This window comes from Triticum aestivum, chromosome 7D (assembly GCF_018294505.1).
Source record: "Triticum aestivum cultivar Chinese Spring chromosome 7D, IWGSC CS RefSeq v2.1, whole genome shotgun sequence".
NCBI classification, from domain to species: Eukaryota; Viridiplantae; Streptophyta; class Magnoliopsida; order Poales; family Poaceae; genus Triticum; species Triticum aestivum.
In genome coordinates this window covers 334,465,346-334,483,290 of record NC_057814.1, presented here as the reverse complement: position 1 = coordinate 334,483,290, position 17,945 = coordinate 334,465,346, and the positions used below count along the sequence as shown (strand labels likewise).

At 46.4% G+C, this 17,945-nt stretch overlaps 2 protein-coding genes across 3 annotated transcripts in view; one reads left to right on the top strand and one right to left on the bottom strand.

Moving 5' to 3' along the window:
- The window catches only part of LOC123169498 (serine/threonine-protein kinase STY13), a 29,247-nt gene extending 22,161 nt beyond the window's left edge, over positions 1-7,086 (top strand). For both annotated transcript variants that reach the window (XM_044587370.1, XM_044587371.1), the window contains exon 3: positions 6,500-7,086. In XM_044587370.1, the coding sequence (XP_044443305.1) occupies positions 6,500-6,839 (340 nt within the window). In that variant the 3' untranslated portion in view covers positions 6,840-7,086. The remainder of the gene's footprint in view (positions 1-6,499) is intronic.
- Positions 7,087-7,196: 110 nt separating this feature from the next.
- LOC123169499 (BTB/POZ domain-containing protein At5g66560-like) lies at positions 7,197-9,196 on the bottom strand. Its single transcript, XM_044587373.1, has 2 exons — positions 8,236-9,196; positions 7,197-8,116 (listed from the first exon to the last, which is right to left on the bottom strand). Exons 1-2 carry the CDS (start codon positions 9,151-9,153, stop codon positions 7,559-7,561), a joined length of 1,476 nt encoding a protein of 491 aa, XP_044443308.1. The 5' UTR covers positions 9,154-9,196; the 3' UTR covers positions 7,197-7,558.
- Positions 9,197-17,945: the final 8,749 nt, after the last annotated feature.

Below are 17,945 nucleotides of genomic sequence, written 5' to 3'. Positions count from 1 at the left end.
CAAGAACACTAGCTTCCTATAGACACACTACAACTTGTGTCTCTTAGAATAAGGTAAGAGAGCGCGTAAGAACCATCTAGTTTATTATCCTAACCACCACATCATAACACTATCTTGTATCACCCCCTCGCATCTCTCACTAGGAAGCAGTCCCAAGGCACTCATACAGTTGGTAAGTTTTATAGATTATTGATTGAAGTTGTTCTATGTTACTAACAAGTCATTAATGATTAGTTGAAGTTCTATGATCGAGTACAAAATCTCCAAGTCGTCCATAACCGCGGACATTGTTTATAAGGCGTCTCGCCTTGGACACTTAGGCAGTAAGGCGCCCTGCCAACACCTTACAATTATGCCCACTTTAAGCGCTTAGGCGTCAGGGCACTTGGTGCTTGTCTTAGGCCGCCTTACTGCCTTATGAACAATGACCGCGGGCATGGCTATTCAAATAAATTTATCCCTTTAGAGGTGCACCAAGTTACTCATATGTTCGATCATCCCTTGATGCATGCGGGTAGCACACCTCACGTGGTGAGCCAGCGGAGGTGATTGACTCGACACTTTCCCTTCGCTAAGGACAAATCCAAGAAGCCACCCAAACTGAGTTGCACCCGAATGTCGAGTCCGGCCGTAGCTCTGAGTCGGACCCAGACGGTGTGAGCGAGAATAGGGATCGGCTAGGCCGCAGGCTGACCGCCTGCCTCGCCACATTCCTATATGTATGTATCGTACCATTCACCATTGTCATCGTAACAAAAGATCGAAAACATGCAAATGCAACTATGTGTATGCCAAATGGATAGCCCGAACTAGGTGTGGCCCTTGGATAGGTCTGGTAAGGTAGTGGGCCAAGTGTCAGCGCTCTGGGGGGGGGGGCGTGGTCTCCTGGGCATGTTAACATGGCTGACCTGAACGTTGTGGCAGCCCAAGGGGTGCGGATGACTCGGTAGGTTGGGGCTTGGGGTAAGCTCACGGACCCGAGCGCGCCCCCCTTCCCCCCAAGTACCCTCCTCCCGAGCGCTCGGCTGGTCGAGCACCCAAGCGGGTCTTGCCAGGTTAGGCAAGCCGTTGCGCCCTGTGGATAGGTCTGTCCCCCTGCTGCAACCCACGTCAAGCCCTTAGCATGCATACTACGACACAACAAAGATATCATGGCATAACACAAGCAGGTAACATGGCTTGGTAGGAATGGAACATTAAAGTGGTGACTTAGTCAGGCTATGCATCAGATAGGCATCAAAAGACTACTATAGCATAGTTAACCCTAATGAAAGCAATTGAGCGAAGCATGGGTATGATCAAGGGGTTTTACTTGCTTGTTGGCTCAACAGCTTGGCCCTAGGCAAGGTCCTCGGAAGTGGGGTCACAACTGTCGTCAACAACTTAGGTACCCGAGTCTATCGTGAAGAAGCACACTTGTCATAGAAGGAAAATAAAACGACCAAAAGCTTCAATGCAATGCTCAAGCAATTATGACGCGTGCCATTTGAAAAAAGTTGTACTGCCCTACTACTACGCTACTCAAATTATAAAGAGCTGGAAATCACAATGCAATTGGTTTCCAAAACAACCCCATATGCAATTTGGAGTTAAAATTGAATTAATACTAAACAGGAGGTTAAAGTTGTTTAATAATGCATGAAAATAGCATAAATGGTGTCTATATTTTCTATCAAAAAATATATATTATTTATATTTTTCTGAGGTATAATTATTTAATTAGGATTTATGCAAGTTATTAACGCATTAATGACATTTAATTAAATGCATGCATTTTGAAGTGCTCAAATCTGTTAACAGGGGACAGATTTGAGATCTACAAATGAACTTATCATATGTATTAAACAAATTTCATATGGGTTTGATTTGATTTTGGAAAAAATTGAATTGCAAAAGAAGAGAACAAAAGGAACCGACATTAATGACCTTTGGTGGACAAGAACTTACATGTGAGTAAATTAGGATGTCTTGATGGGCTTGGCACTTTGAGCTTCAAATTACAATTTAGTTTGGTGTCACTAAAAAAAACTAAGACCTAGATGCAGCCCAATTTAAGCAAGATCTAGACATCCAGTAGACTTGTGGGTACGGCGACAGGTTTAGGCCCAAAATGAACAAGTCATTTTGCTAGCTCAAGCTGGGCCTAGCCTACACAAAAGGGCAGCCCGATGCACGTAGCTCCTACCTGTGTAAGGTCCGGGGAAGGGTCCAACCTTGGCCTAGCCTAGGCCAGCCTTTTTTATCTAAGTGGGAAAGTTGTTAAGCAACATAGAAGGAAATTAATTATACTTCATGCAAAGCACTCATGAATCACAATCATCCTTTACCAAGTCAACCCATTGTTAGCTACACCTACAACATATGCCCCCCTAAGTTGGTTTTGCTATTGTTTTAAATGATGCATCTTGTCGTAACTATTTTCATTGTTTACGGATTTAAATAAACACTTGATCAAAGTTCAGGGGTAATATACTCTTACCATAGCAACATGTACTTTTTCAAAGCAAAGTTGAGCTATTGGTGGAATTTCTATCTCGTTTTATCTAACCAGATGTCTTAAGCTTCGCTCTAGCCTACGACATGACCTTAGCTAACACCCTCTTTAAAAAGAGAGAATCACATCTAGTGACTTTTAGTAGTGGTCAACAATCTAGCTAGATTCATTTTGTCCTCTTGAGAAGAGAAGATAGGCGTGCTTGCCTAGATTGTAAGGTGATACTTGGAGAGAGTGTTGTCCATCAACATAAGCTTGTGGTGGCTGACTTCCGCTTTCGGATTCTTGTCCAACGGGATAAGTGTGCCAATGTCGCTAGAATGAAGTGGTGGAACCTCAAGGGAGAGGCAGCTCAGGCTTTCAAGGAGAGGGTTTTTAAGGAGGGTCCTTGGGAGGAAGGAGGTGATTCAAACAATGTGGATGAAGATGGCGACTTGCATTCGTAAGGTGGCTTTAGAGGAGTTTGGAGTGACCAGGGGAAGTAGAAGCGAAGCTAAAGATACCCGGTGGTGGAACGATGTTGTCCAGAAGGCTATTAAGGAGAAGAAAGACTGTTCTGGACAACTACACATGGATAGGAGTGTAGACAACATAGAGAAGTACAAGGTGGCAATGAAGGCTGCAAATCGAGCTATGGGTGTAGCAATGGATCAGGCGTTTGAGGGGCCTCTATCAGCGCTTAGACACGAAGGAAGGCGGAATGGACATCTATAAGATGGTCAAGATTTAAGAGAGGAAGAGGAGGGATGTCAACCAAGTCAAATGCATCAATGAAGGAGCAGATCAACTCAAGGACGAGGAAATTAAGCATAGATGGCGGGAGTACTTCGACAAGCCGTTCAATGGAGAAAATGGGAGCTCTACCATTGAGCGGGACAACTCCTTTGACGATACCAGCAGGTGTTTTGTGTGAAGAATCGAGGAGTCTGAGGTCATGGAGGCTTTGAAAAGGATGAAAGTAGGCAAGGCGATGGGCCCTGATTGTATCCCCACTGAGGTGTGGAGAGGCCTCGGAGACAGTGATAGCATGGCTAACTAAGCTTTTCAACATCATTTTTCAGGCGAACAAAATGCCAAAAGAATGGAGACGGAGTATATTAGTACCAATCTTTAAGAACAGGGGGGATGTTTAAAGTTGTACTAATTATGGTGGAATTAAGCCGATAAGCCATACAATGAAGCTATGGGAGAGTCATTGAGCACCGCTCAAGAAGAATGACAAGCGTGACCAAAGTACATTACCCTCATATGGTGTTCATTGACTTGGTGAACCATGGAGAAACACAAAGTCCCAACAAAGTACATTACCCTCATCAAGGACATGTACGATAATGTTATGATAGGTGTTCAAACAAGTGATGGTGACACTCATGACTTACCAATTAGAATAGGAATGCACCAAGGGTCAGCTTTGAGCCCTTATCTTTTTGCTTCGTGATGGATGAGGTGACAAGGGATATGTTTTTAAGGCGGTAAGGCGACCTAAGACGAGCACCACCCGCTCTAGCGCCTAGGCGACGCCTAAGCGCCTAAGGCGGACGCCTAGGCGCCTAAGGCGGGCATATTTGTAAGGCGCTGCCAGGGCGGGATATACAAGGAGATATTCCATGGTGTATGCTCTTTGCAGATGATGTGGTGCTAGTCGATGATAGTTGGACGACAGTTAATAGAAAGTTAGAGCTATGGAGACAAACATTAGAATCGAAAGGTTTTAGGCTTAGTAGAACTAAAATAATATATGAGGTGCGGTTTCAGTACTACTAGGCACGAGGAGGAGGTAAGCCTTGATGGGCAGGGGATACCTCAGACGGACACCTTTCAATATTTGGGGTCAATGCTGCAGATGTATGGTAATATCAATGAAGATGTGAGTCATTGAATCAAAGCCGGATGGATGAAATGGTGCCAAGCTTCGGGCGTTCTCTGTGACCAGAGAGTGCCACAAAGCTAAAAGGCAGGTTCTATAGGATGGCAATTCGACCCGAAATGTTGTATGGCGCTGAGTGTTAGCCGACTAAAAGACGACATCTTCAACACTGAGGTGTAGCGGAGATGCGCATGTTGAGATGGATGTGGGGCCACATAAGAAAGGACCGGGTCTGGAATGATGATACACATGAGAGAGTTGGGGTAGCACCTATTGAAGAGAAGCTTGTTCAACATCGTCTAAGATGGTTTTGACATATACAGTGCAGGCCTCCAAAAGCTCCGGTGCATAGCGGACGGTTAAAGCATGCTGATAATGTCAAGAGAGGTCGGGGTAGACCAAACTTGACATGGAAGGAGTCCGTAAAGAGAGATCTGAAGGACTGTAATATCACCAAAGAACTAGCCATGGACAGGGGCGTGTGGAAGTTAGCTATCCACGTGCTAGAACCATGAGCTGGTTTCGAGATCTTATGGGTTTTAGCTCTAGCCTATCCCAACTTGTTTGGGACTAAAGGGTTAGTTGTTGTTGTTGATTACTATACCAGAGCAGCTAGGGATGCAAACAAGTCAAGTTTGAGCAAACTTGACTTTGCTCTGCTCTTGTTTGCACTGGAAACCTAGCTAGATCTAGTTGAGTCGGGTCAGTTGTCACACCAGGGAATGGGCTCATGCTCAGCTTGTACCATGCTCGAGCTGAATTCAAGTCATAATAAATAAATGAAGATCCTTAGAAACATTTCAGTATGAGTTGAATTATGGGGGTAGTATTCGTACATAGTTGGTACTTGGAAGTGAGAAATTATTGTAACGGCCAAACTGGTAAAACCAATAAAACTAATCCATGAACTACCCGAAAAGATTATTGATTAGTTCTTTCATAGTGCTAACAAATTTCTTCTAAAGAAAATTATAGGTCTTAACTAGGTTTCCATTTATTGAACAACACGAGATTGCATAACTGGAACGAGACAACCATGCACGCTAAACTTAGATGCTTATTTCATATGTGCAAAAATGTCTAGATTTCCTTAACAGACTCCGCTGTCCAGCCTAGGCTCAACCTTAGCTTGCTTTTTAAACCATGACCAAGTTGGAGAAGTGCTCAAGCTTGTTATTTTTTGAGTCTCTTGCTGGCAAGCCTTCAGTTTTTTCTTTGTGCAGTTCTAAGCATATCAAAGTGGGCATCCTGATATACCAGAACTCCGGTGGCAACATGTTTTTGATAATAAACTTGCATAATAGCAAGAGACTGACTATGGCACATATGTATGTAAATTAGACTTTACATGCATTTTCACACCATCCTTTAAGTATCCTACAAATATGAGCGATGGGGAGCGGGGGAAACAGTGAGAAAAACTTACTGAAAGTTGTATGTACCATAGCCATGTCCAAAAGCAACAATCGATTAGTTGCTCTATATAATAATCTGACTATGTAGCTCAGCTAAGTTCTTTGAGCAAACTACCTGGGAACTCCTGAACTGGTATAAAAAGTGAACAACATGCATTTAGTAGCGATAATATGTTTATGCAGGTGCACTCCTTTTTGCATCTCATACTAAAATCATGTTTGCATGTAGTTTAAAATTCTCTGCTTCGTTAGAACTTGTCTTGAATTTTGAAAAGCTAAGTACTCCCTCCATGCTTGAAAAGAAGGCCTGCAAGTTTTTTCTGAAGTCAAACAGTGCAAAGTTTAACCAAGTTTAGGAAAACTATCAACAACTACAAGCACGGAGGTAGTACCATTTTTACTAATCACCATTGCAGTGCTAATCTGATCTCGATGAAATAACATGTTAGTGGTTGTTATCCTTAGCATCAAATTCGTTCCTCTAATGTTCATGTGGAAATTTAGCACTTTGTTAAAGTGGAAACAAGGAACACCTTGGGCACATTCAGTTTTTTCTTCGGACCCATCCCATTGGACCATTGTATTCTCAAGGAAATGTGAAATTAATACGTATGGTGTTCCTGAGATTCTGCATGACCCTGCTCCAACTATATAGCTTTGTGCAATACTGCAATTGGATGAACTATTTCTTATTGTTTATTGTTCTTATTTTTGGGGTTGCAGTGAGATGATCCAGCACAGACCATACAATCAGAAAGTTGATGTCTACAGTTTTGGCATTGTCCTGTGGGAGCTAATAAGTGGGACCCTTCCTTTTCCAAACATGACAGCAGTGCAAGCTGCATTTGCTGTGGTGAACAAGGGTGTCCGCCCAGCCATACCCCATGACTGCCTACCTGCCCTTGGGGAGATCATGACAAGGTGCTGGGATGCAAACCCCAATGTCCGCCCCCCATTTACCGATGTTGTGAGAATGCTGGAGCGTGTGGAGATGGAGGTCCTGAACAATGTCCGCAAGGCCAGATTCCGGTGTTGCATCTCCCAACCCATGACCTTAGACTAAAGCAGGCAGAATCCAGGAGAAGAGAAAGCAATCTGGAGAGAAGTTAAATCCCATGTATTTATCATATTAATACTTTTGATACAGAAGCAGAAAAGCCCACCTGAGCATACGTGTGTGCTCGGGCTTCACATATTTATCTTAGACCATACCATAGTCCCTGTCGTCTTAAAACTGTCATTGTACTGGAGAAAGGTTTATCCTTAACATTGTCAGAACATCGTCATGCGGTTTCCTCTGGTTGTACCGACGTCATGCTCCTGCTGCTCTGTTCATGTGTTGTTATATAATGGGGTAATAGCACTGAGGTACCCTAACTTGCACATAATGTGATAATTTAGTCCCAAAGTTGCAAAATTTGACTCCACCATACCCAACTTGCATCTCATGTGATGATTTAGTCCCAGGCCAATCACAGCTCGCCAATTAGCTGCCAGGTGGTTGGACTGGTCAGCGCACGCAACTTTGCACAAAACCCCCTGCCATTTCCTTTTATCAACGGACGGACAAGATGAGCTTGAGAATCGGGTGCGTCGTACGAACGAGATGACAAGGGGTGAGAAATTTTTGCCGCGCTCGATCTTGGGTCTTCACTCACTCTCGTCTGGCTAGCCGTGACATCTTGGAACAATTTTCATCTCGACTGTCGAGCTCTTCTCTGACTGTGAAACATGTCGCGTTCGAACAGGATTGGAGATTTGGCGCCATCATGGTTCGGTCGGTCATGGGCTCATCCCCATCCTAGACGCCCTGGACACGACCGCGTCGCGCGCCTGCGAGTCGCACACCTGCGTGCTGAACTTGCACCGGTACCTCGACCGCCAGCCCGCCGGGGCGGCCGCGTCCGGGCTGCCGCTGCCTTGCGACGCCGCGCCACCGCCGTCGATCTTCTTGATCGCCCTTCGCATGCTGGAGCACTCCCTCTCCAGGCCCTGCACCCGGCTCCTCATGCCGTCCATGTCCACCCGCAGCGTCTGGCTCTCCTGCACCGTCGTCGTCCGCCACGCCTCGCTCGGGCCAGCGGCGTGACGCACCGCCGCCGCCGGCCGCTGTGGATGAGGATTCGGATGCCGCGCTCGCGGGGAAGCCGTGGACGCCAGCAGCGTGCCCGTGATGGCGCGCCGGAGCTGCAGCTGCTCGAAGAAGAGCACCTGCAGCACCGCGCGCAGCAGGAGCCGCTCGTTCTGCGCCGCGTGCGTGCACGCCTCCATCGTCAGCTTCCTGCAGTCCACCACGCCGCACACCCTGTTCCGCTCCTCCGCCGTCAGCCGCGGATGCGCCTGCGCATGCATGCACCAGTCACGAGCCATGGAGTCGGCAACAAACTGCTACTCGACAAACGCGCATTCTTCCTTGACTTGTCAGAAGCAGTCAATGACAAATCGGGGAATGTACGTACCTTGAGGTAGATGTCGACGGCGCGGTAGACGCCATCGTCGTAGATGCGGGCGTGGTCCGGCATTGCCAGCGCGAGCTCGCAGAATTTGGTTGGCTCCAGGTTGGCGTCGGACGCTACCTCTGCCAGGTAGTTGTCCACCAGCTTGCCCACCTGCACCATTGCCACGGCCGACGGACGCGACGTCGTCGTCCTCGCCGCCGCTTCCTCCTCGGTGATTGCAGCTGACGACGACGCCTCGTCCTCGCCCACCTCCTCCTCGGCCAGGAAGTGCCTGACCACCCACTCGACGTAGTCCACGTCGTAGAGCATCTCCGCGACGCCGGAGTAGCTCGGGATGAGCACGTCCTCCACCGTTGCCTGTTCCAGCTGCGTCGCGGCCTTCCGCTCAATCGCCGTGCGCGCCGCGTCCGAAGCGCGCAGGATGTGCGCCGTCCGCAGCACCGCGAACAGGAACTTCGCGGTCACCACGCTCCCCGAGCCCTTGTTCGCGGGGAGGCTCGCGACCACCACCTCCAGGAGGTCTCTCTGCTCCACCTCCGACGAGACCGGCGCGGACGCGCGGCGCCACCTCATGGACCTCGACAGCCCCGGGAGGGTGGCCTTGGCGTAGGACACGAGGCAGCCCTCCAAAGCCTCCGTCCTCACGTCCTTGCGCGCGGCCATGGCCGCCATCACCCGCTTGTACATGTGCAGGCCGAGCACGGCCAGGTCGCCGAACCAGGAGCGCGACGTCGCCGACGAGCGCGCGGCGATGGCGTCCACGCAGCGGGCGACAATGCCGAGCTCCTCGGCGTGCGGCAGCAGCTCCTCGCAGGACTTGAGCGCCTTGGTGGCCTCGCCGGGGTGGCGGAGCACGGACTGCGAGAGGTAGGCCTCGGCGCGCGCGACCAGGTTGTCCTCGGAGGATAAACTTGACATCCATAGTTAGTGGAGACAGCCGTAATTAGTTTCACTAACTATATTGTCATCACAAAGCCATTTAGAGATAAATGCACTTTCACTTTCTCCCAACCAGTATGCCCTGCAGCCTTTCCACTAACCATATTGGCAGCCAAGACGGACGCCGCCCGTCCAAACCCACACCCGCCAACTGCAGCTCGAATGCAGGACAAGGTGGGACATGAACAAAAACCATGCCAGATAATAACACAGAGGAAACCGCAGGTCCAAGCTTGCTACTATATAGGAGTACCAAGAAGCGTTCAAGCTTTGCATATGCCCTGCTGGGGTCCTTCGAGTTGCCCAGCAGCATGTTAGGTAATAGCACCCCAGCCGGCTCGAAGGTGCCCGACCCGCCGGGAAAGTCCGGGAAGGTGATGCGGTACGACTTGCCGTCATGCATCCTAACATGTTGCTGTTCCTCGTCCCCGTCCTCCTCCTCTGCTTCCTCAATCTTTGTTTCCGCCGCAGCATGCTCTTCGACATTGCCTTCAGAACTCCCACGCCGACGCCGCCGCTGGCCCGCTGGACGCTGCTCGTCCTGCTCGGCAAGCATGCGGCTGATCTTGCGGCTCTTGGACATGAGCGGGAACTGCGCGCGCAAGCACCAACTTCTCAGCGGAATTTCGTTGAGCACAGATTTAATTCAGGTGTGCTATACTGCGGGTTGATTCAGGGAAACAACAGGGGGTTTTGTGCAAAAGTGCGCGCGCTGACCGGTCCAGCCACCTGGCAGCCAATTGGCGAGCTGTGATTGGCCTGGGACTAAATCATCACATGAAGTGCAAGTTGAGGTATGTTTTGGTCAAGTTTTGCAAGTTTGGGACTAAATCATCATATCGTGTGCAAGTTAGGGTACCTGGGGTGCTATTACCTCTTATATAATCATCATCACCCTGCAGGGCATATGCAAAGCTTGAACGCTTCTTGGTACTCCTATATAGTAGCAAGCTTGGACCTGCAGTTTCCTCTGTGTTATTATCTGGCATGGTTTTTGTTCATGTCCCACCTTGTCCTGCATTCGAGCTGCAGTTAGCGGGTGTTGGTTTGGACGGGCAGCGTCCGTCTTGGCTGCCAATATGGTTAGTGGAAAGGCTGCAGGGCATACTGGTTGGGAGAAAGTGAAAGTGCATTTATCTCTAAATGGCTTTGTGATGACAATATAGTTAGTGGAACTAATTATGGCTGTCTCCACTAATTATGGATGTCAAGTTTATCTCAGGTCATTGGTTCCTTGGTTTTCCAACAACTCTATGGTTTTTTTTTGATTGGGTTTGAGTCGTAGGGCAACCGCAATGTCGTGCGTACGACGATCTATGGGACCAGCAAAGGCCCCTTTGCGGTTCGACTGTGGGGATCCACGAGCACAGAGAGCAGAATCAGCAGAACACACAAGGTTTTACCAGGTTCGGGCCGCTGAGAAGTGTAAAACCCTACTCCTGCTTTCTATATTGGCCGTGTTTGAGCTCAAGTATAAGGAGTGCAACTTGCGACAAAGTGCGCGGGAAGTGCAGCTACGCGTGTAATTGAACAAAGTTTCGACCTTTGTAAAGGTAGCCACGAGCCTCCTTTTATAGATGAAGGGGTCACCACAATGGCAAAACCGTCTTTACACAGGGTAAATAATGGCTACAGTGCCAAATACCTAACTCTGACGGGTTAGGACAAATGCATTAAATACATCATGAGGTGTCGCACTGGTGAAGCTTGCCGGCAATGGCTGTCTCTTCTTCTGTGTTGTTTGGCCAGCTACCTCTTATTAGCTTGACACGCTCCAGGGATGAGTGTCATTGAAGTTGTGTCTTCGGCGGTGAGTTGGCACCTGCCTAGACAGAGCTCACCAAACAGCCTGCCGCTCGACACCTACTTGACAGGCGACTGGCATGTCGCTGAGGTGGAGCGGTGGACAAGTAATGGGAGCATGGCGACACGGAGCTTGCCGGCAACCGAAGTCTTGATCTTCAGTACTAAGTTAGTACTTCTCAATGACCTGTCTTGGAGTCTTCTCCATGGTTTTGCCAACCAAGTCTTGAGTCTTGTTTATAATTGTCCTTTGGCAAGCCCTGCCGTCGGGAAGGCTGCCACTGGCTGTGCACAAGTCAGGGTATTAAGCCACCCATGTCTTGGTACACCGACAGGAGCCCCCTGGCTGGGCCATACACGCATGAGAGGCATCGTTGGGCTAGGCCCAAACAGTGCACACACACGCGTGGCAGAGGATAACTGCTGTAATCTTCTCTTTTACCACGCTCCCACGACGCACATTAAATGCAGAATGTGGAGAGGTGGATTGAAATGGCTGCTAGGGGTAGTGCGCCTGAAAAAGCGCAGCCACGTAGGACAGAAAGAGCCAGCCCCCACGGCTTCCCCATAAAATGGAGACGCGAGGGGCACTGCTCATTTACCCCCTTCTTTTCCAATCTAGTAATTCGCCTCCAATCGTCTTCTACCTTGCGCAAGAACAGAGTGCAGGTTCTTCCGCCGCCGCGCCACGCCATCGCTCGCTCCCAAATCTGCCCTTCCCAGAGCAATCATGGCACCCAAGAAGGGCCAAGATAAGCTGGAGAAGGTAGTCAACCCGGAAGCGGAGGCGAGGAAGGAGGAGATGGCGGCGCTGCGGAGGGATAATATCGTCTTTGCGCCGGCCTTGAATCACAGCGACATGGTGGAGCGGTACGCATACATGTGGGGGAAGGAGACGACGGCTAGACTGCGCCCCACGTTCTTCCCAGCACCACCAAATCTGGCAAAGATAAATATCCCTTTATCACCGCATATTTCTATTGCGGGCTTGTTCCTCCCTTCTCTGATTTCTTTTCAGAGATCATGTAGATATATGGGTTCCGCCGCTTAGACTTCACGCCAAATGCCATGACCTGCATGTCTGTCTTCGCGCATATGTGCGAGAATTTTGTTGGAGTACTGCCCAACGTAGCCATCTTCCGACATTACTTCATTCCACGCATTGAGGGAGATGCTCTCTCCGACAGCGTCACCTGGATCCCCAGGTGATAGAGGCAAAGGTGTCCCGTCTTTCGATGAGATGATGAATATCGCTTTGATGGAAGTCGACTTTGACGATCCGACTACGAACGTGCGAGGACGTCGCGCCTTAGCAATCGCTAAACCAACTCCGAGAGGTTATCGACCACGCCGGAGCACGATCAACCTGACCACGAGGGTCTGTTTCCTGCGAGCAAACGAAGAACAGGCAAGAAACTGAGATTGCAATCTGGATATTGCGAATATAAGATGAAAGCTTTATTGATCAAGGTGTGGTTCTGTGACGCCTTTGTCTGGTCGCTGAACACAAACGAAGTACGCGAAGTTGCAGCTATGGCGAACTTTTAATCTAAACAAAACCCAAAGTCTAAACGACGCCCTAAGGGCTGTATATATGGAGGAAGAGGGGGGAATTTCGTGGCCCTTGAGGAAGGGGTCCGAAACCAACCCTATCTCTTGTTTCCCCACACATACGGACTCTAAAAACAGCCTATACTTATGTATTTCGAAATTACATGGGCCTGGCCCAATAATAAGGTGACGCAGCACCTAGAATAGCCTCTGGACGAAAGTTATGAAGTAGCATCTTGTATATTTCGTCCAAGGCTTCATGCACGCATTATGGTGGCTTCAACGTCCTGAAATCATCACTTGTAACTCCGTTCTTGTTCCCCATGCGCATGCCATCATCTCCATGCTTGTTCTTGCTCCAATGTTCATCCTTCTCAAAGCTAGGCCCTTCATTTGTAAGCAAAACAAATGTATCCAATTTAGGCAGCATCATATTCTCATGAACATTAGAATCATTAGCAAGAAACGAAAGTACCTGATAATTTAATTGGCGTGCGCGAGCTCTAGTAATTGGTCCAGTATGTATAGCAGCAGGGCCTGTGGGTGTAATAATTGTATTGATGTCCTCATCATCCTCCCCTTCTTGAAATGAAGTCGTCCTCGACGGAAGCTCATCTTCCTCACCCAAATAAGGCTTCAAATCTGCAATATTAAAAGTGGGACTAACCCCAAAATCTGCAGGCAGCTCAAGTTTATATGCATTATCATTTATTTTCTCTAACACCTTAAAAGGACCATCAGCACGTGGCATTAGCTTTGATTTGCGCAAATCAGGAAATCTATCCTTACGCAAATGTAACCAAACAAGATCTCCAGGTGCAAACACAACATGTTTTCTACCCTTATCTCCAGCAAGTTTATATTTAGCATTCATACGCTCAATGTTTTCCTTAGTTAACTCATGCATTTTTAAGATCAATTCAGCACGTTGTTTAGCATCAAAATTAACCTTCTCCGAAGATGGAAGAGGCAACAAATCAATAGGTGCACGAGGTAGGAAACCATACACAATTTCAAAAGGGCACATCTTAGTAGTAGAATGCAATGAACGATTATAAGCAAACTCAATATGAGGCAAGCAGTCTTCCCACATTTTCTTATTATTCTTCAAAACAGCCCTAAGCATAGTAGACAATGTTCTATTGACTACTTCAGTTTGTCCATCAGTTTGGGGTGACAAGTAGTACTAAAAAGCAGTTTAGTCCCCAACTTAGCCCATAAACATCTCCAAAAGTGGCTAAGAAATTTAGTATCACGATCTGAAACAATAGTATTTGGCACACCATGCAAGCGAATAATTTCACGAAAGAACAAATCAGCAACATTAACAGCATCATCGCTTTTATGACATGGTATAAAGTGCGCCATTTTCGAGAATCTATCCACGACAACAAATATGCTATCCCTCCCCTTCTTTGTTCGAGGTAAACCTAAAACAAAGTCCATAGATATATCCTCCCAAGGAACACTAGGTACAGGCAAAGGCATATATAAACCATGAGGATTTAGTCGTGACTTAGCTTTTTGACATGTAGTGCAGCGAGCAACAAAACACTCAACATCCCGTCTCATCTTTGGCCAAAAGAAATGTGTAGCAAGTACGTCCTCCGTCTTCTTCACGCCAAAGTGTCCCATTAATCCTCCTCCATGCGCCTCCTGCAACAACAAAAGACGAAGAGAGCTAGCTGGAATGCAAAGCTTGTTAGCACGGAACACAAATCCATCATTAACGACAAACTTGTTCCAGGTTCTTCCTTCTTTACAATTCTGCAATACATCTTTAAAATCAGCATCATGCACATATTGATCTTTGATGGTCTCCAAACCAAATATTTTGAAGTCAAGTTGTGAAAGCATAGTATAGCGACGAGACAATGCATCAGCAATAACATTTTCTTTACCCTTCTTGTGTTTAATGACATAAGGGAAAGTTTCAATGAATTCAACCCATTTAGCATGTCTACGATTCAGTTTAGCTTGACTTTTAATATGTTTCAAAGATTCATGATCAGAATGTATAACAAATTCTTTGGGCCATAAATAATGTTGCCATGTTTCTAAAGTCCGAACAAGAGCATATAGTTCTTTATCATAAGTAGAATAATTCAGACTAGGCCCACTCAATTTTTCAGAAAAGTATGCAACAGGTTTGCCATCTTGTAATAACACACCTCCTAATCCAATGCCACTAGCATCACATTCAAGCTCAGAAGTCTTATTAAAATCAGGAAGTTGGAGTAAAGGAGCATGTATCAACTTAGCTTTCAATACCGTGAAGGCTTCTTCCTGTGCGGTACCCCAAACAAAAGGCACATCCTTCTTTGTAAGCTCGTTGAGAGGTGCAGCAATGGTGCTAAAATCTCTCACAAAACGCCTATAGAAACCAGCGAGTCCAAGAAAACTCCGCACTTGTGTGACCGTTTTGGGCTGCGGCCAACTCTCAATAGCTTCAATCTTGGCTTTATCAACTTCAATTCCCTGTGGAGTAACAACATAGCCAAGAAAAGATACTCGGTCGGTGCAAAAGGTGCACTTCCCAAGGTTACCAAACAAACGTGCATCACGTAGAGCAATAAAAACAGCACGTAAATGTTCCAAATGTTCTTCCAAAGATTTGCTATAAATCAGTATATCATCAAAATAGACCACCACAAATCGTCCAATGAAAGCACGTAAAACTTCGTTCATTAGTCTCATGAAAGTACTAGGTGCATTAGTTAACCCAAAAGGCATGACTAACCACTCATATAAACCAAACTTAGTTTTAAATGCAGTTTTCCATTCATCTCCCAATTTCATACGAATTTGATGGTATCCACTACGCAAATTGAGTGGGCCTAGTCTGAATTATTCTACTTATGATAAAGAACTATATGCTCTTGTTCGGACTTTAGAAACATGGCAACATTATTTATGGCCCAAAGAATTTGTTATACATTCTGATCATGAATCTTTGAAACATATTAAAAGTCAAGCTAAACTGAATCGTAGACATGCTAAATGGGTTGAATTCATTGAAACTTTCCCTTATGTCATTAAACACAAGAAGGGTAAAGAAAATGTTATTGCTGATGCATTGTCTCGTCGCTATACTATGCTTTCACAACTTGACTTCAAAATATTTGGTTTGGAGACCATCAAAGATCAATATGTGCATGATGCTGATTTTAAAGATGTATTGCAGAATTGTAAAGAAGGAAGAACCTGGAACAAGTTTGTCGTTAATGATGGATTTGTGTTCCGTGCTAACAAGCTATGCATTCCAGCTAGCTCTCTTCGTATTTTGTTGTTGCAGGAGGCGCATGGAGGAGGATTAATGGGACACTTTGGCGTGAAGAAGACGGAGGACGTACTTGCTACACATTTCTTTTGGCCAAAGATGAGACGGGATGTTGAGCGTTTTGTTTCAGATCGTGATACTAAATTTCTTAGCCACTTTTGGAGATGTTTATGGGCTAAGTTGGGGACTAAACTGCTTTTTAGTACTACTTGTCACCCCCAAACTGATGGACAAACTGAAGTAGTCAATAGAACATTGTCTACTATGCTTAGGGCTGTTTTGAAGAATAATAAGAAAATGTGGGAAGACTGCTTGCCTCATATTGAGTTTGCTTATAATCGTTCATTGCATTCTACTACTAAGATGTGCCCTTTTGAAATTGTGTATGGTTTCCTACCTCGTGCACCTATTGATTTGTTGCCTCTTCCATCTTCGGAGAAGGTTAATTTTGATGCTAAACAACGTGCTGAATTGATCTTAAAAATGCATGAGTTAACTAAGGAAAACATTGAGCGTATGAATGCTAAATATAAACTTGCTGGAGATAAGGGTAGAAAACATGTTGTGTTTGCACCTGGAGATCTTGTTTGGTTACATTTGCGTAAGGATAGATTTCCTGATTTGCGCAAACCAAAGCTAATGCCACGTGCTGATGGTCCTTTTAAGGTGTTAGAGAAAATAAATGATAATGCATATAAACTTGAGCTGCCTGCAGATTTTGGGGTTAGTCCCACTTTTAATATTGCAGATTTGAAGCCTTATTTGGGTGAGGAAGATGAGCTTCCGTCGAGGACGACTTCATTTCAAGAAGGGGAGGATGATGAGGACATCAATACAATTATTACACCCACAGGCCCTGCTGCTATACATACTGGACCAATTACTAGAGCTCGCGCACGCCAATTAAATTACCAGGTACTTTCGTTTCTTGCTAATGATTCTAATGTTCATGAGAATATGATGCTGCCTAAATTGGATACATTTGTTTTGCTTACAAATGAAGGGCCTAGCTTTGAGAAGGATGAACATTGGAGCAAGAACAAGCATGGAGATGATGGCATGCGCATGGGGAACAAGAACGGAGTTACAAGTGATGATTTCAGGACGTTGAAGCCACCATAATGCGTGCATGAAGCCTTGGACGAAATATACAAGATGCTACTTCATAACTTTCGTCCAGAGGCTATTCTAGGTGCTGCGTCACCTTATTATTGGGCCAGGCCCATGTAATTTCGAAATACATAAGTATAGGCTGTTTTTAGAGTCCGTATGTGTGGGGAAACAAGAGATAGGGTTGGTTTCGGACCCCTTCCTTAAGGGCCACGAAATTCCCCCCCCCCTCTTCCTCCATATATACAGCCCTTAGGGCATCGTTTAGACTTTGGGTTTTGTTTAGATTAAAAGTTCGCCATAGCTGCAACTTCGCGTACTTCGTTTGTGTTCAGCGACCAGACAAAGGCGTCACAGAACCCCACCTTGATCAATAAAGCTTTCATCTAATATTCGCAATATCCAGATTGCAATCTCAGTTTCTTGCCTGTTCTTCGTTTGCTCGCAGGAAACAGACCCTCGTGGTCAGGTTGATCGTGCTCCGGCGTGGTCGATAACCTCTCGGAGTTGGTTTAGCGATTGCTAAGGCGCGACGTCCTCGCACGTTCGTAGTCGGATCGTCAAAGTCGACTTCCATCAAAGCGATATTCATCATCTCATCGAAAGACGGGACACCTTTGCCTCTATCAAGTGGTATCAGATTTCCAGGTTGCTCGGTGAGATTTTACAGTTTTTCGTAGTTTAGATCGAGTCTGTTCTTCATACCTACAGTCCACGAAAAAGCCACAAAAAAAAATTAGGGTTAGTTCATCATATCCGAACCAATCTGAGCCTTTGCATAATCTTTTTAGGGTTTTTGCTTTGTTGAATTTGCGGTTGCATCGTCGTGTCAAGTTGCTGGTCTTAGAGTCTAGTCTTTTAGAGTTTCGAGTTCTGGTCATAAGTTGTCACGCCGCCGCCGCACCATCTTCATCGCCTTGCCATCTACCACCATTGCTTATCCGCCACCGCTTTGAATCCGTATCCATATACCACCACCGCTGCCATATACTACCGCCATATATCCACCACCAATCCGAGTTCTTTT

What these genes read in the sequence shown, in the direction of transcription:
- LOC123169499 (XM_044587373.1), bottom strand. Translation starts at nt 9,153, where the DNA reads ATGTCAAGTTTATCCTCCGAGGACAACCTGGTCGCGCGCGCCGAGGCC. An exon ending in CCGTCGACATCTACCTCAAG is followed by an intron (nt 8,117 to 8,235) that starts GTACGTACATTC and finishes ATGCATGCGCAG; the next exon opens with GCGCATCCGCGGCTGACGGC.